Consider the following 24,699-nt stretch of genomic DNA (forward strand, 5'->3'; position numbering starts at 1 on the left):
CAGCACCGGCTCCTACAGGAACAGACTTCTCTTGGCTGTGCGTGCCCAGCCTGTGCCCATGCGGCCCTGCTCTTGGGGCTCCTCTTACCCCTCCCCATGCCATGTGCAAACACACCCCTGAAGAAAGGGGGTGCATTGCTGCTACAGCTTCACCTTGGCAATAGTGCCGCTGAAATGTTGCTGCTCCAGGAAGGTGGGCAGCCCTGAGAGCCAGCCGGCTCCCCGCTCCAGCCGCCGACTCTGGGGTGAGCGTGCTCCCCACAGGCCCTGTTCCCACTGATTTGCTGGCATTAGGCACCTTGTTTTTATGGCTTAATGGCAGCCTTTGCATAGAAGCGCTGAGGTGTTGCTGGCTTTAATATTGGCTTTAATATCAGGAGCCTTTGCTCCGGGCCCCGGGTTTCCAGGTGCAGAGACCTGCGTTGACTCTTCTCTCCTCCTTGTGTGTTTTGTGCCGGGCTGAGGGTTTGCCGGCGAGGGCTGGAGCCCTCGGGGATTCGCAGCTCGTGCGTACTCGGTGCAGGAGTTCAGCTGTGAAACCCAGTGAGATCATTTGAATAATTTAATACCGGGCTGTGACCAAGTCTGGCGAAAGGGTAAAGGAAACAAAGAGGCCCCCAGCCCCAGCAACAATAGCTCTTGAAACGACAAGCCGAGGCATGTCCGTGCTGCCGGAGGCAGAGAGCAGCCTGGGCAAATAGGCCAGTTGCATTCCTCACGTCTGCTGCTTTGTTCCCCCACAGAAGCTCCCGGTGAAAACTGCAGGTCTCAGGGTTTCTCCCTTTATCCTTGTTTTGTTCCTGAGTCCTGTGCTCCGCAGAGCCGGTGGTGGAAACGCCTGGGAGACATCGGCTCAGCCTTCCAGGGACTGTCCGTGTCCCCCAGCTATTGCTGTTAACCAAGGCACGGCCAAAACAAAGCAGGTAGGGGAGGTGATGTGACAAGGGATGAGACTGCCTGTTTCTGTGTTGTTCCTCCCCACGGGCAGTGAGGTGCAGGTCTCATTTGGGAGTAATGAGGCCAGTTAACTTTCACATAGGGAAAGCCTGTCTCCTGGCATCAGGGCCTGGAGGGAGCCCACAGAGAGATGGGCTTACAAAAGGAGCTGTATTCAGGCAGGGTCTAACACATGCTTGTTCCCATGGTTGATAAGATTACCCGTCCCACTGACCTCAGGCCCTTGCTGCCAGCAGGAAATAGCCAAAAACGCCTGCTGAGCCCTGAGTTGATTTGACTTGATTCTGACACTTCTTTCTTGGTCACATCCCTGTTCCCACGAGGCTTTGCAGAAGGTGCAGCTACCGTCCATCTGTCCACCCACCTCACACCCTGCCTTTCTGTGGGGACAAGTCCCCAGGAATAGGGAGAGGACTCTCCCCACTTCTTTCCCTGGGGCAAAATGCTCCCCTCCGCCTGTTCACATCCCCAGAAGCCCGAGTGTCGGTTTTCTGTCCCTCCAGTTTAAGGTAAAACGCAAGGCGGAGGGATGAAGCAGTGATGCAGGGAAGACACAGACAGGTGGAACAAGGCAGAAAGCCTTCCAGAGCCCAGATGGAGTCGAGGCCTGACCTGTCACCGTATCACCTCCACAAAGGCAATTGCCCTGCCTGGAGGTTGAGCGTTGCCTTTGTGTGAGACAAAGGCCTTGCTGTAATGTTGAGTGCGGGGAGGGCGTTCATTAGGGAGATGGGAAAATGAGAGGATCTTTGTTTGCAGGCTCTGTGGAAGGGTCTGACACCTCCGAGCCCCAGCCGTCCTGCCGCTACAGCCAGCACTTTCTGATGGCTTTGTCAGCTCTGAGCTAATTAGCAGAGGTGCTCTTCAGTGCGGTTAGAAACAGAGAAATTATAAACATCAAAGAGGTGCAGTAAATAGTGGTAAAACTGCTCTGTTTAACACCTGTTGTCGGAGATAGAGAGGCTAAAAAGCTTGCAGGGGTGGTGTGTCATATGCCTTTTGCGGGGAGGGACGGGGAGTCCCATTGCCCTGTGGGATGCTGACACACACGGGACCAAGGGCCCGTCCTGTTGGCCTTCGCCCAGTCTCGTAGCTGTGTCCAGGGCTGGTTTTCAGACTGGACCAGGTCCTAGCGTGTTTGGACGGGTGTCCGGGGTAGTGGCTGGCTGCGTTCCTGTTCAGTCGCTCCCGACATATGCCTGCCTCCAGGGCATGCTGTGACTTAGTGGCAGAACCAGACGGACCCAAAGGCTTCCTTTGGACCCTGTCCTGGGGTTTTTATGCCTATGTGCAAACTGGGCCCAGGAGAACTGCACCCCCAGGCTGCGACCCCCTCGCGACAGCCTGTTTGTGACAATACTGGCAGGCAGTTGTCAAGCTGGGAAAGGCCCGGTGCACTGAGCCATTCCCCGCTGTGCTGTCTGCAGTCGCCCGCTGTTGTTTTTTGCACGTTGCATTTCCAGGCTCTCTGGGAGCTAGTTAAAGTTTAGCTTGCTGCTCTCTGCCGCCCGAGCAGGCTGCCAGCTAGTCACGTCCCTTGGAAAAGACCCCTCGGTGGCGGTTGTGTCAGCAAGACACGCTCGCTGCTGCAAGGTTTGCCGCTATTCGGGTTTCCAAGAGTTAAAGCTCTGTTGCAGCTCCTAGGACCCAGCCGTGGATGGGGCAGGTGCCGTGCCCAGTGCTAGCCCGCAGGGTAACCCCCAAAAATCAGCCACCCGTCCATTTCCTGGCTGCTATCGCAGCGCGAACGGGCAGGCTGCCTTCCTTCCCCCCAGCAGGCTGCCGGAGGATTTTATTGGAAGCAGAGCCTCTCGGGGAGAAGGGTAACGTGAGCTCCTTGAGTGACAAGTGATGGAGCCTGACTTGCTTAGTGTGTCCCCCAGGAATCTCTCTCCTCTGCCATTTGCTAATTGAAAACTGCTAACATTTGGGTCTGTGGCAACTGCCTCCCTTAATGGGAAGCTGGCTGGAGCATGCGTTGGTGGGACTAACACATGCTTGCAGCCTGTCATCTGGTCCTATCCATCTCAAGGGAAAGGGGCAAATACTCCCATATGCTGCTCTGATTTTTTGAAAGAGTAAAGTGGGGGCTGGAGCCAGGCAGGTTTTCTTTTATTCTCCCTCCAAGCCCTTGCTTGCGGGTGAGAAACCAGGGGCCGGAGGGCTGCCGTTCGTGGCGCAGAGGCGCTCGGACAGCCTGGGGCGCGAACGCCAGGCGGCACGAAGCCGCTCATCCACCTGGGCAGCCCAGGCCTGCCAGGGGCCGCGGTCGGGCCGGGGGCCGCGCTCAGCGGCAGGAGCGCGGGGGGCACGGGGGGGGCCTGGGCCTGAACCTGAGCGGGGGTTGTTCGGGCCCCGCTGCGCCAGCCGTTCCCGCTCGCTCGGGGGCACAGCCGGGGCTCGGGGCTGCGTGCGGGAGCGCGGGGTCCCCCCCGCGCAGGGACAGCGCGTGCCCTCACCCCCCCCCCAACCTGCCCCTTGCCGGGGGGGGGGAGCGGGGGGGGGCGGCAGCCGGCCGGCGTGGCCGTGACCGATGCAGCGGGGCGCGGAGGCGGAGCCCGGTCCCCGGAGCGGGGCGGCGCCAGGACGGTGCCACCGCCCCGCCGGTGCCGCCCGCCCCGTCCGGCCCCCGGGCGGAGCCGGGCGCGGAGCGGGCGCGGAGCCGGAGCCGGGCGCGGAGCCGGAGCGGAGCGGGGCCGAGCCGAGCCGGGCCGGGCCGGGCGGCCGCACCATGCCGGGCTACGACTACAAGCTGCTGGAGCGGCCGCGGCGGCGGGTGCTGTGCCCGCTCTGCGGGAAGCCCATGCGGGAGCCCGTGCGCGTCTCCACCTGCGGCCACCGCTTCTGCGACACCTGCCTCCAGGAGTTCCTCAGGTGAGCGCTGGCGTCAGCGGGGCCCCGCCGTGACGTCACCCGCCGTGACGTCACGCCGCGCACCCCCCCCTTCCTCCTCCTCCTCTCCCCCGCGCTCTCGCGCACCCCGAGCCGCTGCGGAGGGGAGGGTTTGGGGGGGGGGGGGTGCCGGGCTCGCCGCTGCCGCCCATCCCCGCAGCGCCGGGCCGTGACAGCCGCTCCGCGGCGTGCAGCGGCCCGTGGCCCCTCGCCGCGCGCGCGGCGAGGAGGAAGAGGAGGAGGGCACAGATGAAGCGCAGACCGCCGAGTTTCAGGCGCTGGCCAAGGTTTGCGCTTAACCCCTGCCTGCCCGAGCCTGGCGGGTCGGCAGCCGCCGGCCGGTTCGCCCTCCCCTCGCCCTGGCGTCCCCTCGCCGGGCTGGGGACCGGCTGGGGACAACCTGGCGCGGGGCACGTGCTCGAGGCCAGCACGGCCCAGGGTTTTTTTTTTTTTGGCCATCCCAGCCCGTGGCAGGAACCGCGGAGGTGTTTCCCCACGGCGGGACCGCAGCCGGGCCGTGGGCCGTGCGAGGCTCGTGCCACCCGCGGCGTCCCGGCCCCACGCGCCGGGCACGCGGCGACGCCAAGCAGCGCCCCGGGCTCCGGTTCCCGCCCGCCCGCTGCCGGCCAAGGGCTCGGCCTCGGCCTCGGCCTCTCCCCGGCGCAGCGACCTTTGCCCGGGCCGGGGGGACCTTGGGCAGCGCCGCCGGAGCCTGGTTTCTGCGAAACCGGGCGTTCCCGGGGCCCGTGCCAAGCGGGGCCGGGCAGCGCCGCCGCCTGCTCCCGCGTCTGCTCTCCCGGCAGCTCCGCTCTGCCCCGGGGCGGCCGGACGCCTGGGTCCCCCCCTGCCCTTGCGCTATGCCGGGGTCCCAGGGGAGGGTCTCGCGAGCAGAGCTGCCCAGCCCCGTGGTGCCGCTCGGTCCGCGGGGGCGGCCCCCCGGCTACGCCCCGGCACGCCGTGAAGGTCAGCGGCAAGGCCGTTGCCCGGGACCCCTGCGCGCGCTGCCTCGGCGCATTCCCTGCCCGGCCGAGCGTGAGCGATGGGGCAGCCTTTGTCGGGGATTAGGCGCCGGGCCCCCCGCCCTGCTCCGAATCGGCGCCGTGCCCCTCGCTCCTCCACCTCCGGGCGCGTGGCATGGTGCAGGCAAGGCCTCTGTGGGGCCGGAGGGTCCCCCCGTGCCCCGCACCGCCGTGGCATCGCCGGCTGCTGCCCCCAGGCCCGGCGGCTTCGCGGCAGGCGTCCCCCCGGAAAGGGCCGAGTCCCCAGCCGGGAGCCGCTTATCTCCCCAGGCGCCTGTAGAAACACCCATGTGCAAACACACGGCCCCGGAGGCCGGGGCGCGCGGTGGTGGCAGTGGCGGGGGACGGATGCAGCGAGGTGGCCGCGGCTTCCCGCCCTGCTGCAGTGCGGGGGCAGCGGCACCTCCTGCCCTGGGTTTTCCAGCCCTGCTCGCCCCGGGGGCTTCCCGGGACCACCCGGGATGCGGTGGCCGTGGGGGACGTCACCGTGCCGTTGCCCGATGGCCTGGACCAGCGGGCGGCGTGGCTGGCTCCGTGCTGCCGCCTCGCACCCGCTCGCAGCCCTGCTCAGGGCCGAACGAGGCCGTGCCGGCATCGCCAAGGGCGCGAGGAGCGATTAGGCGCCGGGGGGGCTCCGTGCAGCTGCACCGAGCGCGGGCAAGGCGACCTTGCATCCCCATCCGCAGCCGCCCCGGGCACGCCGGCGCCCAGGCTCTCCGCGGGCCCTGGCTGGGGGCCGCCTGAGGCCTCTCGCCCCGGTGTCCAGCCGGGGGCTCGAGGGGCGTTCGCATCGGCGCAGCGGTGCCGGGCGTTTGCCCGGTCCCTCCTGCCCCGGCAGCGCCGAGCGGGGTGGAAGAGCCCCGGCGGCAGGGGGACCCTCGCACGGCGCCGCGGTGCCGCCTCTGCTGCCCGCCTGGCCTCGCCGCGAGGGCTGCCGGGGCCGTTTCCTGGAGAGCGGGAGCCCCCGGGGCCGCACATCCGGGCCGCGCATCTGGCTCGCAGCTGCGGCATCCGGCGGCTCGCAGCCTCGCCTGCTTTCGCCGCTCTCCCCGGCCCCCCCGCTCAGCACCTGGCTGCCGAGCGCCAGCCGGCAGCTCGCCCGGCCCGTGCCCGGCCGCCCGCCGGCACGCTGCGCTAATCCGGGGGGGGCGCTGGGGCGGGCTGGGGGCTGCCGGCGCTCCAGATGGTGCCACGCTGGTGGCGGCTGGCGAGGCCCCGGGCAGCGGCGAGACCCCAGGGACCGCTCGGTGGGGGGGGGGGGGGGGTGTCTGGCGGGGGCATTTCCCAGCTCAGACAGATGGAGGGGCCGCGGCCGGGATTAGGGCTGCTTCTCCCTGCCGGCCACGGCTGGATGCGGCTCCGGGGCGGCTCCGCGCCCTTCCCGCTTCGATCGCCGCTCTGCTCTCTTGCAGCGAAGGCGTCTTCAAGTGCCCGGAGGACCAGCTGCCCCTGGACTACGCCAAGGTGAGCAGAGCCCGGCGCCCCGCTGGCAGGGGACCCCCCCGCCGTGCCAGCCCACGGGCGCCCGGCGAGGGGGGCCGCCCTGCAGCCCGGGCCTGGCACGGCCCCGCGGGCTGGCACAGGCGCCCACGCCGAAGCAAGAGCCCTTTGTGCCACGGCGCCGGGAAGCGGAAACCCTCTGCCCACAAAGGGCGCTTGTTCGCCGGCCCGCGACGGGGAGAGGAGGGGGTCCGGCCCCGACACCGTGCCTGCGGCTCCCGGCCGGGGTCCCCGCACCCGCTGGGGGGACGCTGACGCCCCGGTCCTGCCTCCGTAGATCTACCCGGACCCGGAGCTGGAGGCGCAAGTGCTGAGCCTGGCCATCCGCTGCATCCACAGCGAGGAGGGCTGCCGCTGGAGCGGCCTCATCAAGCACCTCCAGGTATCGCCCGGGGGGCCGGGGGAGCTCGGGGCTGCGTCCCGGGGCGCCCCGGCCCCGCTCACCCGGCCCCGCGCCCCCAGGCCCACCTCGGCACCTGCGGCTTCAACGTCATCCCCTGCCCCAACCGGTGCAGCGCCAAGCTGAGCCGCCGCGACCTGCCTGAGCACGTGCAGCACGGCTGCCCCAAGCGCAGGGTCAAGTGCGAGTTCTGCGCCAGCGACTTCACCGGCGAGGCCTTCGAGGTGGGGGGCACGGCCGCGCGGCCCGACGCCCGCCCCGGCGGGGGGCGCAGCCTGGCCTTGGGGACACCGTGGGGGACACAGCATGGCTGTAGGAGACACAGGATGGCCATGGGGGACACGGGCTGGCTGAGGGACACCATGGGGGGCACAGCGTGGCTGTGGGAACACAACCTCGCTGGGGACATCGTGGGGGACACAGCATGGTCGTGGGGGACACTGCCTGTCTGGGGGACATCATAGGGGCACAGCATGGCCATGGGGGTCACAGCCTGGAAGGGGACACCAAGGGGGACGTAACCGGGCTGGGAGCACTATGGGGGGCACAGTGTGGCTGTGGGAACACAACCTGGCTAGGGACATCGTGGGGGACACAGCATGGCTATAGGGGACACAGCATGGTCATGGGGGACACTGCCTGTCTGGGGGACATTATGGGGGCACAGCCTGGAAGGGGACACCATGGGGGACACAACCTGGCTGGGAGCACCATGGGGGACACAGCATGGCTATAGGGGACACAGCATGGCCGTGGGGGGCACAGCCTGGAAGGGGACACCATGGGGGCACAGCATGGCCATGGGGGATACAGCCTGGCTGAGGGACACCACAGGGGACACAGCACATGGCCGTGGGAGGCACGGCGGGGCCCTGTCCCCGGCAGGCGCTGCCCCGCAGGGCGGGCGGCTGGCCGGAGGGTGACGCCGCTGCCGGGGTCCCCAGGGCCACCAGGGCACGTGTCCCCAGGAGAGCGTGTACTGCGAGAACAAGTGCGGGGCGCGCATGATGCGGCGCCTGCTGCCCCAGCACGCCCTGGCCGAGTGCCCCAAGCGCACCCAGCCCTGCACCTACTGCGCCAAGGAGTTCGTCTTCGACACCATCCAGGTGAGACGCGGCCCGGGGCGGCCGCGCGGGCCCCCGTCGCCCCAGCCGCCCCGCTGATGGCTGCCCTCTGCCCCCAGAACCACCAGTACCAGTGTCCCCGGTACCCGGTGCCCTGCCCCAACCAGTGCGGGACGCCCAGCATCGCCCGGGAGGACGTGCCCACCCACCTCAAGGAGAGCTGCAGCACTGCCATGCTGCTGTGCCCCTTCAAGGAAGCCGGCTGCAAGCACCGGGTAAGCGCGTCCCCAGCGGTGTGTGCCGGTCCCCGCAGCGGCCCCGGGCCCACCCTCCTCCCCGGCGTCCTTGAGCCACCCCCGCCCCCGTCGCGTCGCGTGCCCAGGCATCCTCTCCTGGCCCAACCCCGTGGCACTGCCGTCCTGTTGTGTCCCATCCCTGTGGCTCATGGTGTCCTCATCCTGGCCTGTGTCACCCCTGCATCACTTTGCTGCCCTGGCATCCCCCTGCCATCCCAAGCAGGTGTCCCTGTGCCATGCCACAAGGGTGTGCCCATGGTCCCGTGGTGTCCCTATCCTCTCCTACCCCACTTCTGTATCCCTGTATCCCCACAGTGTCCCCCTGCCACTCCCCTGTGTCCTTATTCAAATCCCCATGTCCCCATGGCATCCCTGTGCCCCGTAGAGTCCCCATAGTGTCCCTGTCCTGACCTGTCCCACTCTGGTGTCCCCACAGTGTCCCCAAGCCCCCATAGGGTCCCCACGACATGCCCGTGCTATCCCACCCCGATGTCCCCATGCCATCCCCTCACCATCCCACCTCGCTGTCCCTGCGGTGTCCCCCCACCATCCCACGCCGGCGTCACCACGGCCCGCGAGCTCACGCTGCCGCTGCCTCCCGCAGTGCCCCAAGCTGGCCATGGGCCGGCACCTGGAGGAGAGCACCAAGGCACACCTGGGCATGGTGTGCGCCCTGGTGAGCCGGCAGCGGCAGGAGATCCTGGAGCTGCGGCGCGACGTGGAGGAGCTGTCGGTGAGCAGCGACGGGACGCTCATCTGGAAGATCGCCGACTACGCCCGCAAGCTGCAGGAGGCCAAAGCCCGCAGCAACTACGAGTTCTTCAGCCCCCCTTTCTACACCCACAAGTACGGCTACAAGCTCCAGGTCTCGGCCTTCCTCAACGGCAACGGGAGCGGCGAGAGCAGCCACCTCTCCGTCTACATCCGCGTGCTGCCGGGCGAGTACGACAACCTGCTGGAGTGGCCCTTCTCCTACCGCGTCACCTTCTCGCTGCTGGACCAGAGCGACCCGTCGCTCTCCAAGCCCCAGCACATCACCGAGACCTTCCACCCCGACCCCAACTGGAAAAACTTCCAGAAGCCGGGAGCCTCGCGCAGCTCCCTGGACGAGAGCACCCTGGGCTTCGGCTACCCCAAGTTCATCTCCCACGAGGACATCAAGAAGCGCAACTACGTGCGGGACAACGCCATCTTCATCAAAGCCTCCGTGGAGATCCCCCAGAAGATCCTCGCCTGAGCGGGCGCTGGAGAGGACGTGAATGGGGGCCGGGAGGCTGGGGACAACCCAGATGGTGCTGAGTCCCTACCCAGCACGGTGCCCGTGGGGCTCCCAAGGGCCGGGGACGCTGCCACGGCCGGCGGCTCTCAGGTAGGCGGGGGCGCTCCTGGGCCCCCCCGTCCCCTCCCTGGGGGCTGGGCCCCCCCCGTTGCCCCCGCCGCTGCCTGGCCCCGGGGCGAGACCCCCACGGAGGCAGCCCCTTCTCAGGTGCTGGGGGCGCCGGGGGGGCTGGGCCCCCCAAGCCCCTCGCCGCGGTGCCTGGCGGCCCCGGCCGGACCCCGCCGGGACCCGCCGCCCACAGCCATATTTTGTAACCTGGTGCCTCCCGGGAGCACGTTTGTTATTTATTGTCCCGGGCCCGGGGACCGCTGCGGCCCCCCCTGTCCTGCCTCTTTTTCAATAAACTCTTCTCGTATTTATTACCGCCGCCTGGACTTGCTTCGCCTCTCGGCCGGTGCCGCCCGGGGTGCCCACGGGGCGGCTGGGCCAGGGCTGGGGGCGCGCAGCGGGCAGGCCCGGGGGGCTAATCCCTGACCCACATCCCTGCCGCCGCCACCGGGGCTCAGATGCAACCGGTTAATTCGGTAATCGCTGCCGCCGCCGCGAGCGAGCTGGGGGCCGCGCGGGGCACCGAGGAGCCCGGCGGGCTGCCGCCTGCCCTGCCGGCTCCCCGTTCGCGCCGGGGGCAAGGAGAGCCCCAGAGGGATGCGAAAATGCCAAGAGGAGCAGGGCTGGCTCGGGGCCGGGGGGGGGGGGGGGGCCGCTGGCACGTGGGGCATCGCCTGGGGCATGCGGGCACGCTGGATCAGGTCCCTGGCGGGCGGTCCAGCCCCCCCGCAGCCGTCACCGCGCCTGGGGGCTGTCTGCGGCAGCGAGGGGGGTGCCGCCAGCTCTGCGGGTTAATCCCCCAATTGCATTAGTGCTGCCCCAGCTTAACGTGATTAGCCCGTTATCGGCTGGCGCTGGGGCCCTCCTGTCCCCCCCCCCCCCCCCAGCACGCTGCTGCCCCCAGGGCCAAGGGCTGCTGGGTTTGTTGCACAAGGCCCGGGGGGCTCTGTAGGTGCCCCTCCGGGCCACGGCGTGCCCTCGTGGGTGCTGGGGGCACCTGGCAGGGCTGGGGGGTGGAGGGCAGCCAGTGCCAGCCCCAAACTGGTGCTCAGAGGCAGCCCTGCACGGGAGGCCAGTGTCAGCGCCGGACTGGTGCCAGATCTCAGTGCCAGCCCCATACTGGTGCCCATGTCATTGCCCACACTGGTGCTCATCCAGCCCCATGCTGGTGCCTATGTCAGCTCCATACTGGTGTCCATGTCAGCCCTGTACTGATGCCAGTTTCAGCTCTGTACTGGTGCCCTTGCTGTCCTATACTGGGGGCCCATGGCAATCCTATATGGATGCCAGTGCTAGGCCCATCCTGGTGCCCTTTCTAGGTCCATACTGGTGCCAGTTTCCACCCTGTACTGGTGCCTATGCCAGTCCTATACTTTTGCCAGCCCCATACTGATGTCAGTGCCACCCCCATACTGGTGCCCTTGCCAGTCCCATACTGGTGCCCTTGCTAGCCCTATACTGGGGGGCCTGTGGTAGTCCTATACTGATGCCCATGCCAGTCCTTACTGATGGCAGTGCCAGGCCGATACTGGTGCCAGTTCTAGGCCCATATTGGTACCAGTGCCAGTGCCAGCCCTGTACTGGTGCCCGCTGGGCCGCGGTGCTGCCGTGGAGCCAGGGCGCCGCCGCGCGGCCGCGGGCGGCACTGCCGGGTCCGCGCCGGGGGCGGGGGGGCCGGAGGGCTCCGGGGGGGGGCCCGGGGGGGGGGTTCCGGAGGGGTCGGGGGCTCCGGGCTCCTTCGCGGATGGCTGCGAGGGCTTTCCCCCCCCCTCCCCCGAAAGCAAGCGGTTGTGGGCGCACAGCGATGCCCCCCCCCCCCCCCCCGACAGCACCAGCGCCCTTTGGGTGCCCCCCCCGATCCACGCGGGACCGAGGCGGCGGGTGCAGGGGCCATCCCGGCCCAAAGGGACCCGGCTGCGCACGGAGCCCCCCCCCCCGCCCCCCCCCCCCCCGGGCACGGGTGGGTGCCAGTGCGGATATGGGGTAAAGCGGCTGCTCCTGTTTATTCTTGGCAAGACAACTACAGCGAACTAACAGTCGAGGCCCGTGAGCGGTACCCGAACAGCCGGCACAAGGTTATAGACAGCCGGGAAACTCCCCAGCCACCAGCTTCTGGCCCGGCCGGCTGGATGGCAGCAAGCCGTGCCAGGCAGGGCCACCAGGCAGCTCGGGCTCAGCCGGGCGTTACGGCCCGGCGACTGCACGGCTATTGCCAAACACCGTTTGTGTCGGTGGTTTGTATTTGGTGGGGTGGTTTCCCCCCCCCCCCAAACCGAGCCTTGCCCCGCAAGCCCGCTTGCCCTGTGCACGGTTAAGGCTGACGTGGCCTGAGCTAGTTAAAGGTGACGGCGCTAGCAACGCCTGTGCTACGCGCAGGGCTGCCGGTGAGCAAGGCACTGCAGCGGCGTACTGAAAGCTGCTCCTGCACGCCGGTTACATTAATGAAAAGGAAAAAAAGGAAAAACCACCCAAAAATCCTACTGATTATTTATGAACCAAGCTAAAAGCTTCAGCTATTGTAGTAAAGGGACTCTGGTAAAAGAGCATGAGGAAGCTCTGGGCAGGGCCAGCTGCATGGTTGCTCTGTTCATTTAAAAAAAAAAAAAAAAATATATATATATATATAAAAAAAAATCAAAGCTGGGAAGCCGTGCTTCTGGGGCACAGAGGAGAGGAAAAAATAAACAGCTGGCGCAAGGGAGAGCCCTCCCGGCAGCGGCTGCGAACCTGAACTGCTCCTGCCCCTGCCAAAGGGCTGTTGACACAACTCCGCTCGCGCTGCGACATTGCACGTTTCTCCTCTCCAAGCTTAAACGCGAGCTTTGCCGTAAGGCGCCGCTCTCAAGCAGCTCCCCGAGCTAACACTTCAGCACCACCCAGCCACAAAATCGGCAATGATTAGCGCGGCACGACATCTCAATTTACCTAGGTACTTTGCAAGCAGAGAAACTGTGCGCGTTTCTTCTGAAACGGAGGGCTTTAAATGTCAAACGGATCTTCAAGCACCTCTTAACCTTACCGTGTTTGCATAAATTGTTTCAAAAATCGGGTAGCAAAGCCCCTGCAAGGAGAAGTGTGTTGAGAGGCAGGAGGTGGCGATGCTCTTAATATTCATGGGGGAGAAGGAGGAAAAAAAAAAATCAATTTCATACTAAATTTAGACTCAAATATCAAGTTTAAAAATAAACTTCCTGGAAACTTGTTGGTGCAAAGATTTATTATAAGGCTGGGAATCTGCCATATCATGTTGGACCGGCTTTTTCTCAGACCCACCGATCCCCCACGGCTTTGACACCAGCCAGGTATTTCACAAGATGCTCCTACCGGAGAGCAAAGAACTATTTGGTAAGCGCTAACGTGCGCAAGGCCTCAGCCCAGTCTGCAAGGGGCTGGGCTCGGCCCTGGAGAACGCTGCTTGGCTTGCGTAGGACCGCAGGTGCACAGGAGATGTACTTCCTCAAATAAATATCTAACCCTTTTCAAATCCTACAAAATCTTTGGGATCTGGACAGGGAAAAAAAAAAATTGGAAAAAATCACCTCAGCTTCTGAACTGTTGAAGGCAAAGACTATGCTTAAAAGGTGGGCAGCCCTGGGTGATTTATTTTGAAATGCTGCCCCCATTACTGTAATAGGGCTGCAGCCCCCCCTGCCCCTATTTGCAGTGATTATCGGTGCATCTCAGCCAAGATGGCTAAAATCCATATTAATATTTTATAAAGGATAAAAATGCATGACAAAATTGCTCTTAACATCCTTTATTAAAAACCTGGAAGTGTGTCCTCCCCTTTTCCCCTAATGCCTTTTCCTTTCAAGGGAGGTGGGATTCGAGTAAGAGGGCAGTGAAGGAGAGGATTTTACAGTGGAACCAATTAAATCTTGGTGTGATTTTGCCACTTCAATTTTAGTGCCTCTCTTAGGATAGCAGGCATCCCAGCTGAATTAACGGTCTGTACCCAATTGCCTTGAAATTAACTTAAACTAATTAGATAAAATACTCTAGTAATTTTATTACAACTCGGCCTTGCCTAGCATCGGAAGAGCATCTGAAATATGGCCATAGCTAGCGGCTCTCTGCCACGAGCTCCTCGAGCGCTGCAGGAGCCCCCGGCGCCAGGCTGGGTCACTGGGCGCAGCCAGGTCCCGCGGTGTCCAGCGGTACAGGAGCGAGCAATGAGCTCACACGGCCCAGCTGCTCTCGCGTCACTCCCAGGCCAGCAGAACCTCTGGCTGCCAAATCAGAGAGCAAAGAAGTAAGACGGGCCTTGCCCCACTGCCACCTCCTGCCTCTGCACTGCTCCCGGAGCTCCCCTTTCCCTTCAGCCAAAGGAAGGGCCTGCAACGTGGCTCACGGCATCAGGCACTTAAGGGAAGCCCTGCACAGATACACAGGCAATCGCCGAGTTTAAGAGTGGCAGGTTATACTTGCATTCTAGTACTTCTGGAGCAACGTTGCTGCCCTGTTTCTAGCCTGGCACTGCTGTACTTTCTGGTCAAGGAGGTTTATTCGTCAAGACATCTCAGAACTAAAATTTCAACGTGAGAACATAACCTTTGAAAGTGCAACTTCCTTTTGTTCCATCTGCCTCGGCGTGACCCTTCAGGACTCACGCATCAAGCAGAATTTTTTAAGCTTAAGTATTCCTTAAGCTTTTTTGGGTTTCATAACATCCTTTGAGCCCACAGAGGTTACACACCCAGCTGAGAAACACAGTCTTGGCAGAGGGCACTTTCAGCTGACCCATAACAAAGTGCGGCTTTAACGATGCAGAGTGCATGATGCAAACCCTGGCGTAGCCCATGATCCTAAGAGACTGGTAGAGCTCCTCTTTAGCAGCTGTTCCTTTATAAACTGCCTCAATCAAGAGACAACATGTCACTATTTTTCTATTCAGAACATCTTAATTAATGCATTGCCTATCTTGGATCAAAATCAATGTTAACATCCTCCCACCATCTACCAGAGTAAGGTGAACAAAGCGTAGAGTGAAAGGAAAATACCAAATCTAGCAATTAAATAATTGACAGAAAAGCATTTTTGGAGCTAAAGGAGAAGCCTGAAAAGGCTGAATCTCATTCTGCCACGTGCCAGGCCAGTAGAGCCCTTTAGTTTAGTTAGCTGTTTGTACTTAACTTCTAAGTGGTTAAAGCAACCATTCATAGTGAAGTCTCCACTGGCTAATTATCACACCAGATCTTACCTCTGATAAACAGGTCTAACTAGCTACAAAGATGATGCAAAAGTTTCTTGAAAAGGATTTGCGGAAAGGATCCTCCTATTTGGAGCATATTAAGGAAGCAGATACTCAGGTAGTTCCAACAATACAAATTCAAAGGAGACGAAGTTCCTAAAACTCCACCCTCCCAAAGCAGACAGAGCAGTTGCTTCACACACACAGTTAGCATTGCTGTATTTTAGAACAGGCATGCGGCAGTATCTATGGTGGAAACAAAACTCTTACCACTCCAAGTTGCCCATTTTAGCCCAAATTCCTGGAAAAGCATGTGGGAACCAAGTATGTTTCTTAGTGTCAGGGGAACACTGGAAATCATATGAAAGACATTAGGTTGTCATCAGAGGGATTTAGACACTCGCATCTTTCCAGCACGTCCAGAGGAGATGCATTTTTGAAACAATCAGCAGTTGTTCGGTCATTCTTTTCTCTCATAGAGATGAAAATATGCGATCAGTCATGTGAATTAGATACATGAACACGATAAAAGTGAAGAAAAACCTCTTGACTCTCTATCTTCTGGAAGTTTTCTTTAAATGTTACCCGAGTCCCTTGTAACATTTTTTATTTAATATTATTCTAACAAACAAAACTTTGAGTTTGCTACACACAAGCTATTAGTGCCAACATTTTAAATGACAGCATCAGGAACCTTTCAGATATACTTTTAGAGCAGCCCTACATATCATCCCAGCAATGGTTTTCTCCCAAACAGGAAAAGCAGACTGAGAGAGGGGACCAGGCAGAGGGACCCAGTCAGCCTTTCTCTTGCCCCCACCCCGTCCCATGCAAAAGGAGGCAATGGCCCAGACCTAACCATTGCAAACATTGTCTCCTCAGAGATGTTTATTTCTGTCTTGTCAAGATGTCTCAAAGTTCACCCTGACAGGACTTTAAATCATCTCCTTGAATCCTCCTCCTACTGACTTCTTGAATAATTATTTCAGCATTTTTGGCTCCCAGTTTTTTTATGATATTATGTTTTCCCAGACCCGCTTGGTGCTCTTACAGGAGAAGGGCATTGAGGCTGTGCCCTACACATTTCACACCCCAGAAACCCTTAAAGACCCTTCCCCAAATTCCCTTTATGGTAAGCGTCCAACTTCCAGCCAGCAACACCCATTCTCTACAGCCTTTGGCTTCATGCATCGATTACTACAGGTCAAGCAAGCCTCATTCATTTGCACTGCATAAAAACAGCAGAAGGGGCAGAGGGACCAAGTCTCTCTTTCTCTCTCTCTTTTTTTTTTTTTTTTGCTTTACTTTTTATTTTTTCCTGCGGACAAAAAAAAAAAAGAGAACTCTAGTTCATACCCGTAGCACATAAGAAGCAGCGTATATAATCAGTATGTGGTTTAATGAAATACAGCAGCAATTCCCAGTTCTCTCCACAGTGAGCCCCAGCAAACATTTCTGTTTGGTTTCTATGGGAGTGGCCGAGTCCCACGGAGACATCTTTCACATCATAAGCTTAAAGAAAGAAAATTCACAAGCGTCCTTATAAAATGTTAACTTTGGGCTGTAACAAACTGGGCTTGCGATTTAACAGCTTCAAAGCTTCTGCTCAAAAGAAAAGACATGTTAGAGATGGAAGCTTCCTTTGGAAGGGTTTACACCACTTTCACGTTGATCCCTGTAGGATCTACTTAATGGCAACCTCCAGCTGGCAAGGGAGTTGCTAGAAACCGTCAGACATAATGCTGTTCTGCTGTACCAGTGTGGTATTGTAAAAGGAATAGATTACAGTGCTGATGATACAGCATAAATAGTTCAGAACTGGTTGAGAAAAACATCTGAAAATACCTGACTCCTTCCTCAAGGAACAGACTTGTCACCTGCAAATATCCAGGATCCACATACAATCAGGGAACTAGAAGCAATGTGCTCGAGTTGGGGGTCATGAAATGACTGACCCTTCAATGGAGTTAAAAAAATAAACCAACAACTAAACAAGAAACAACAAAAAGGAAAGCTGACAGCTGCAATGAGAACAGTGGTGTAAGCTCCAGAGGAAGGCAACCATCTGCATCAGCGTCCCAGGGGAAAGCCCAGGAAGTTCACGAACCGGCCCACCAGTGAACGCGCGCTAGTCTGTGCTCCGCTGACCAGGGAAGCTGTCACCGCGTTCGGTATTGCATGAACCGAGTGTATTACTTGCCTTAGAACAAGTTACTTGTTTTTCTACAAGGAATGCTCCAGCACGGACCAGAGCGCAAAATAAACTGAAGGAACATGGACAAACATTTCTAAAACAGCACACCTCCTAACACACACGTGCACCATCCTACGGCAACCTCAGATGGAAAGGTACTACTGGCCTCTGGCTTAAGCCTCATACACTCTTCCCTTTGACATCATGCTAAGCAATGGTGCATGTTTGGCTGTGGACCCACAGAGGAGCCTGATGTTGGGCTTCTACTGCAAGTAGCGGATTGATTGTTTGCATTCACAAGTTTTATCTAGAAATCAGGCAGGTAAGTATTAATATTTCTCTTTGTAGAAGATCTAATTGGGTAGGAGAAGGAGGAAGCTATTAGCAATAGGCCACAGAAGAAATGAAAAGGGTTGCAATTAAAGAAAAATCTCACTCCTAGAACAAAAAAGGATATATTTTAATAGTAAAATGATTCCTATTTTTCAAGCAGGCTAATGGCAAAGTCCTACCTGGATGAGTCTTAGGAATATTTTGGCTTCCCAGTCCTGCTGTACCAGGGCAAAGTCTCAGAGGTGGCGATTCTATCTGCAATTGCCAGTGCAGAACAATTCATAACAATTCACAGCGTACTTCCACCATTAACAGTAACGTTATTAGAACTTAGGCATTGAAATCGCTTTGTCAAATAACCACAACACGGGGCTTTACTCGGTCTCTCTCTTAGGAGAAGAGCAGGAGAATTAGTTTTAAATAACAGTCTAGGTTCATATTTGTAGCAGGCTAATGAACAGAGGAGATGCCAATATTTTATTTAGTAAAAAGGTATGTATTCAGGTAGCAGAACACCTTACAGTAACTAACTTAGCAGGAAATGTTAAAGTCATAGCACAGCCCTAGATCAATTTGGGGGAGTAGGGTAGGGAAGACAATAGGGAGACTGTACGGGAAGCAGCTTCAGACTCGAACCTTGGCTTCCAATATAACGTATTCAGAAAAATATTGCATGAAAAGCCTCAGGATTTTAGTTCTTTCATAGATGTATATTTACCAGTTTTCACAAAGACTGCAGGAATACGATTATAAACAATAAATTAGGACTTCATGTTGCTATCATTTGGCATAACACAATCAGGCAATTTTTCCTTTTTAAATATAAGGCAACACAAGCCAACACATAATTTAATCCGTCTTTAGTCAAATTGCTTAACTTTGCTAAAGAGTTATCACTAAAGAACGGTTTATAGTACACTTAAAAGAATTTAAATAATGACATGATATAAGTGTACTAACTTACGCAAGGAGTCAGAAAACGTACTCTGCTAAGCTTTGAAACCTAAATATTTGTTACAGCCCAGAACTACACGTCTAAATTAAAAAAATACAAATAAATGTTTTCTAATTTTTCCATTTACGAAAAACTTTAAGAATCTCTAGCCAACTATGACGTCACTTCAAAACTCGTATAAGTTCTTTTTTTTTAAATTTTGTATGATGTCTTAAGATTTTAAACCATGCTCATTAAGGAAAGTTCAAGGAGCAAATACTTAAGGCTTTGTTTTTCAAAGGGCTGTGAGGGAGGCCAGTGAATGGCAGAGGCCAGTGGGTTCACCCATACACAATGCTACTCAAACCCACACTACCAGGCGACATTCATACAGAAATATTACACTTAAAAGTTACAGTGTAGAGCAATATTTTTAGCCAGTGTACATATAAAGAATCAATGCATTTATTTTTTTAATTTCCAAACTTGATTGTGATCATTATGTTCAAGTATTAGTCTCATTGACAGAGATGAGAAATGTTCTACTTACAACAAATTTGGCTACTGAAAAGGAAAGGTATGTTTCAATATACTGAAGAAAACAAGACGCTGAGGTTATCCAATAGTTAGTGTCCTACTGGCCACCGACTCGACTAGCTGCTGTAAGTGACATGAGAAAGGAACAGAAGTAGTTAGGCACCAAGACTCTGGGAAAAAGGTACGTTATAAATAGCTACACTAATTCCCAGAGAAGAGAATTGTTCCATTAAATCTACTGTGGCGTTTTAATGTAGAAGAATATGGGACTGTAAGTCCCACAGTGTCTCATGACCGGAGCTTCACTTCAGATCAAACACCGCCCATTCCATCAGTGCTGCTACTGGAATGTGATCATGCCACGTCACTCTGCGTGTCCTTTCATTGCACCGGAGACAAGCTTCCAGTTCTGTCTCCTCGCCCTGAAATTAATTCTAGCTACTGGAGAAGCAACTGAACCCCTTTTTGGAGTTGTCAGTGGGTCTGGATTCCCACAGTAAAACCGCAGAACGGCACTTCACCTCAGGAAGGCCAGACTCCTAGCAGCAAGAGGTTCAGACAAAGTTAGCTTTTACACTGGTGAAAGGGGAATGAGGAAGGGAAGCATGATGCAAAAAAAGGCAGCTACCTATGGCAGCTATCCTGCCTACCCCCTAAAACTGCCATTCCCCCCTCCCTCCCCTATACCCTGTCCGCAAAGAAGTGTCAGAAAAATCTGCCAGAGACTTTTGACTTTGGACAAAGTCTGAACGATAAATGCAGACGTGTCTGCAAGAAACAGCAGAAAAGCTTCTTCCTATATTAATGCCTAAATATATACCCCTAGCTAGCTCTTTTCATATGTAGGCTTTTTTTTTTTTCTTCAATTAAATAGGCCTCTAGACAGTGCAAATGGTCAATGTTTAATGCATTAATGAAATGGGCTTTTGAGTTGAAAATAAGCCCTGCTTCCTGACAAATTCTGTTGCTCTTAATCTTCAGAGGAAATTGAGATGGAAATTTAAGCAGCTATGCTACCTACCAGCTCTTTAAGGAGCTGGCAAACAGATGCAACTGTGAAACCCTGCAGCAACTTAACATCAGTCCAGCAAGTAGTTACTAAGCAGAAGGCAAAAGCTGCACAAAGGGGATTCTGCGGTGAGGAAACAGCTGTGGCGTGAAGTAGTGTAATGAAATTCTTTGAAACAAAAAGCATGTTAAATATTTGATGCGTAAAGGAGATAGATAACATGTAAGCAAAGCTCTTAAATATACAGTATGTCTTCTTCCAATGGTTACTATAATGATCACACAAGTTTGCAAGTTAAAAATGCCTTGCTTATTAATTAAAATTAAGACTAAACCTATAATTTTGTCTGTGAAAGTGACTGCAGCCTATCTATACCCTGGGTGTTGAATATGAAGATTTCGACTATCAGTCGGTTCAGGTGCTCGGTTCATGGGAGGCCGATGGACTTTTCCCAGCACGGCCATGCTCTGCTCTCTGAAGCAAGACTGCTGGAAGTCCCCGCTTAGGTAATCCATGGTCTGCATCACATTATTCTGGCTGGATGGACCAGCTCCAGCTCTGTAATGAGTTCCTCCTACGCAATCTAGTGGCGCTCCTGTTGGCTGTCCGCCGTGGAAAGGCATGGCAAGGTCCTGGGACCCAGAGCTGTCACTGTTCGGTGTGGGCAGAATGTTATTCCATAGGGGCTGGAAATAGTGCCCGTTAGTATATGGCAAGGGTCCCTGCAATCCATTCACAGGTGGAGAAGGTGTAGGCTTCTCAATGGGGGGCTTCAAGTTGAATGACTGGCCCATGCACAGTTCTTGAGGGTAGTTTGTTTTGCCAGGAAAACTCTGCCCTGCAATCTCTCTCTGAGGGTGCTTCCCTGCAAGTCCAGCAGGCCCAGCAGCATCCCCACACATTTGCTGCAGATGTGCAAGCTGGTGCTGGTTCCACGCAACCGATTTGATTTCATTCTGGTATGCAGACGGCACCCTGTTAATATTCACCATGGGCACATTAACAGAGGCAGAAGGAATAGCAGCAGCAGCATGATCTACAGGGTTTACTACACAGGAAGGCATGGGTGTAGGGACATTGTGAGTAGATACCCTGGTACTTGCATTGATAAGCAGGTTGCGACTTATAGGGCTGGGGTTTGCAATCTGTCCCTCACATACTGAGGTAGTGCTAATGCCAGCTCTGGCCTGGCAGAACTGGTTAATCTGGTGCACAATGCTGCTCAGGTCCGGTGGCTGGTTCTGCTGCAGGGTGGCAGCCATAGAGAGGGGAATGGTTGAGGTAGACACGGTCACATTCGGCGGCGCATCTGCATCCGGCATCTTCCTGCTTCCATGTAAACCTGGCTGCAGCAAAGGATTCGGGGGGTGCTGCAGAGTCTGGTGTGCCATGGTCTGAGGATGCTGCAAGCCCTGCGGCTGCTGCATATTCTGAGGGTGTGGCAGCGCCTGTGGCTGCGGTATCCCCTGAGGGTGCGGTAAGCTTTGTGGCTGTGGTATACCCTGAGGGTGCTGCAAAGTCTGTGGCTGTGGTATACTCTGGGGGTGCTGCAAAGTCTGTGCATGCTGGAGAGCCTGCTGGCGAGCAAGCGCCTGGGGGTGGGTTAAAGTGCTAGGTGCAACGTATGGTGTGGAAGGGGGATTCATCATCGCTTCCGGCAGCAGACGTGTGCGTGTTCCGTCAAAGTCTTTGATAATTCCTTTTGCTGGAGATTTGACTATCGCCAGGAGGCCTGTTTTTGTGGTGGCCTGAGACGGGTAAGGACTGTACCTCTGACCCGAAGTATCAAGTCCGTTCACAGTACGGCGTATGTGTTTCCTCTGGGGAACCTTGACACTGTTTGGGAAAATTTTTATAGTCAGTGGATTGTTGGCGACCTTCTTAGCATAAGCATCCAATTCTGCTGGGGTAGGATACTGTGCAGATCTCATTTTCTGTGTAGTGTCCCCTGCGGAGAAAGGAAATTTATCAATACTCACTGGCAAATAAAGGATCAACCTCAGGATGAGAAAGTTACACAACATGGGAAGAAAAACTCCAGGGACTCAAGTAGCAAGAACTCCATCTTCCCAGACCAGCAGATAGATCATACACCAGGTACCTCATTCCTTTTATTACCTGGCTACCTACACAACCCCCAATTCAACTTAAGGTGAGACCTGCCTAAGGGGGCAAAACGAAACCAATGTTTTGATCAGAGTATGTTTACAGTCAGACAGAAACAGGTAACATGCTATAAACATTGAATAGTCTCCAGCTCGCAATATTTATTACTGCTTGTGGTGGTGGGCTAGTTTATAGTCTCTTAATTTAAGGCTGCCTCCCCATAACTCTTCAAGCTATTCTCAAAACCTTTAGCATCTAACTCAGGAACCAGAAAGTTATGAATTAAACATTAAACTCATGTATTGACGAGGTGGGAACCATACAAAGCTCTTCAACTAAAGCCTCCATTTAAATTTCAGTTCTACTCTAGCTGCTGACATCTGAAAGCAGAGTGTCTTTTTGTCCATTAGGAAGTCCTTGTTAGTCCGAGTTTAGCAAATGGAAGGAGGCTACACATGCATTATTTTATTGCTTGCAATTATTTCTTCAGCTGAATTCTCAGTGTGGCACCTTGTTAGGGACAGTGTCCTAGTATCAAACAGCAAAATTATGCGATTACCTCACAGGATTGAAAACTTACTACTCCCCAGACAGAGGCAAAAGCCTTCTGGAGACAGAAGTGCAGTTTCAATTATTCACACTTAGTAGACACCTACCTGGCCTACAAGCTGGAACAGCAGTTTGTATATTTTTGGAAAGAACTTCAGAAATCAAGGGAAATGCTTGTGCCTCTTCAGCTATAATCTTATTCCAAGCAAAGAGTTGGGCCATTTCCTTACCACAGCTATGCTGCTTAACTCCTTTAAGGCTACTACTTTAGAAGTGATTTTATAATCTTCAAATACAGGCTCGCAGCTTTGACAATCCGATTTTGCTTTTGCTTGATTTTTTTTTTTTTACTTTGTAAACAGTTCACTGAAAAAAGCACCCATCACCTTTGCTAAAATATTCAGCCTCTCATGCCATCTACTGCTGGGCTGAAAGAACATGAAACACTGCAGCCAGCTCCTCTAGAGCCCAAGAGCACTCTTGCCTTGCACGTGGCCCTCTGACCCAAGAAAATCTAAGCGCTCCAGTAGAGAGCTTGAAGATCCCAGGAAAATGGTGCTTTTGAAAATGCACTTCTGATTTTTGTCAAGCAAATTGCCTCCAAAAGGCTCCTGAATACAGCTAAAGCCTAAGTACCAGCCATCTTTCAATCACTGTCTTTGCATCTGATAGCTTCTTGTCTTCACAAGTGAGGGAGATCACTACTTCTCTAAGAGAGCTCACTTTCAGAAAGTAAGGGCCAAAAAATAGAAAACAGGATAGACATCAAAAGAAAGGATAATTACAGAAATATTAAAAGTATCTTTTGTGAAATGGTAAGCCTTGCAAGCAGGCTGTCTTGCATCTTCAGCAAAGCACGTACCACGGTGCCGTTTATACTCTTATTCTCTGTGCTGTCTAAATACCGGCATATACCATCCTCCTCTCTCTCAATCAGAGGAAACACTCATTTGATATTAACCTAAACATCCTTCCTGTTCCAACCCCCCATATCTTCCACTGCAGGCAGGTAGTTTCTATTTCTTTTCGAGAGAGATCTGCTTTGTTCCTAATAGAGAGAAGAGTCTCTGAATTAAGTTTATCAGTACCGCCTTGCCTCAACAACCAAGGCCATCATGAGCTCCCCAAGCTTTATTTTTAGCCCTGTCCCGGACTCGTTATGTTCTGTTTCTTGCCCAGTAGATGACTGCGTGCAACACACTATGTATTGGAGAAGAGCCATTAACACTGAAGAGAGGAACCCGTACCTTTCTATATTATGGTTTATGCGAGACATGACCATTTTCACATAAAGCTTCTATTTTCATATGAAAAATTAGATAGATATTTTAAAATCTCTTTCCCATCAAAATTTCCTAGCCTGGTTTAGACTTCTATAGGCACAACAACAAATTAGGTGGTAAACATTAACAGTGAAGAGACACTAAATATTCTTTTACTCAAGCATTTATTTTTCTAATATACAGGAAGCGCAGTGGAACCTTTTAGAAAAAAGCTAAAATCTTAATGATTGAACAGACCGCATCTATCAGTTAAAGCACATCTGTAATCCTGAATCTGAAAGAATTCCTTCCTTTGAAGAGTGGAAATAACCCCTCAATCCACACACCAACATCAAATTCAGTATCCTATCAAATGCTAAACCATTTTTAAAATCCCTTGGACAGGATTTTCTGAAACCAGCCACCATTTCAGACTGACCTCTTTTAGTGTACATCTAAGATTATGCTTCTCTTTGCTCACAAAAGAGCATAACTAACTCAGCCATTCTACTTAGGCCTGATCAAGATGTTGTATTTCTCCTAACATACTATTTAAAATGTTGTGCTTCACTAGTATTCCCATATGCAAGGCTCAATGACCGGAATAGTTAAGGCAACAAAAAAATTATGAGAAAGAAGAAAGGCATGAAGGGGTGATCAAGAATATCCTACAAACCAATAAATAACAATTAGGTCAGGTAACTAAGTGAATGGAAAAATAGCTACAATAGATTTAAAGAAAATGGTGTATACGAGCATCATCTGTGGCCAAGAATTCTGCATCAGGCCTTTAAAATGATTAGGAGCATGGCAGAGGAACAAATGACATTAAGAAAGCTATGGGATGAGCTCCACAAAGCTATCTTTAGGTAAATGCAAGGCAGAATACTTTGGCTGAAAAGTAATCTGCCTCAAATTATTTCATGTTGACTATACGGTAAAGCTGTGCACATGAGCAATTACTCCAATAAACTGGTGAGCTCGAAGTTCACGCTCCAGCTAATACTGTGGCAACCAATTCATCTGTTCGCATTCTTGTATGTGTTGCACCATACCGGAGCTATTTTTG

The 24,699-nt window shown here is 55.3% G+C and overlaps 2 protein-coding genes across 4 annotated transcripts in view; one reads left to right on the forward strand and one right to left on the reverse strand.

Annotated features, from left to right (window-relative positions):
• Positions 1-3,594: 3,594 nt before the first annotated feature.
• On the forward strand, positions 3,595-9,392 carry TRAF4 (TNF receptor associated factor 4). The gene is made up of 7 exons (XM_068909875.1): positions 3,595-3,831; positions 6,281-6,332; positions 6,646-6,750; positions 6,831-6,992; positions 7,713-7,874; positions 7,952-8,107; positions 8,733-9,392. The coding sequence occupies exons 1-7, from the start codon at positions 3,689-3,691 to the stop codon at positions 9,363-9,365; spliced, it is 1,413 nt and encodes a 470-aa protein (XP_068765976.1). The 5' UTR covers positions 3,595-3,688; the 3' UTR covers positions 9,366-9,392.
• A 10,157-nt stretch (positions 9,393-19,549) lies between these two features.
• FAM222B (family with sequence similarity 222 member B) overlaps positions 19,550-24,699 on the reverse strand; it is a 38,522-nt gene continuing 33,372 nt past the window's right edge. For all 3 annotated transcript variants that reach the window (XM_068909402.1, XM_068909404.1, XM_068909403.1), the window contains one exon: positions 19,550-21,661. In XM_068909402.1, coding sequence (XP_068765503.1) covers positions 20,079-21,661 — 1,583 coding nt within the window. In that variant the 3' untranslated portion in view covers positions 19,550-20,078. The remainder of the gene's footprint in view (positions 21,662-24,699) is intronic.

The sequence above is a fragment of the Struthio camelus genome, chromosome 16, assembly GCF_040807025.1.
Source record: "Struthio camelus isolate bStrCam1 chromosome 16, bStrCam1.hap1, whole genome shotgun sequence".
Taxonomy (NCBI): domain Eukaryota; kingdom Metazoa; phylum Chordata; class Aves; order Struthioniformes; family Struthionidae; genus Struthio; species Struthio camelus.

What these genes read in the sequence shown, in the direction of transcription:
- TRAF4 (XM_068909875.1), top strand. Translation starts at nt 3,689, where the DNA reads ATGCCGGGCTACGACTACAAGCTGCTGGAGCGGCCGCGGCGGCGGGTG. An exon ending in GCCTCATCAAGCACCTCCAG is followed by an intron (nt 6,751 to 6,830) that starts GTATCGCCCGGG and finishes CCGCGCCCCCAG; the next exon opens with GCCCACCTCGGCACCTGCGG. An exon ending in TCACCGGCGAGGCCTTCGAG is followed by an intron (nt 6,993 to 7,712) that starts GTGGGGGGCACG and finishes CGGGGTCCCCAG; the next exon opens with GGCCACCAGGGCACGTGTCC.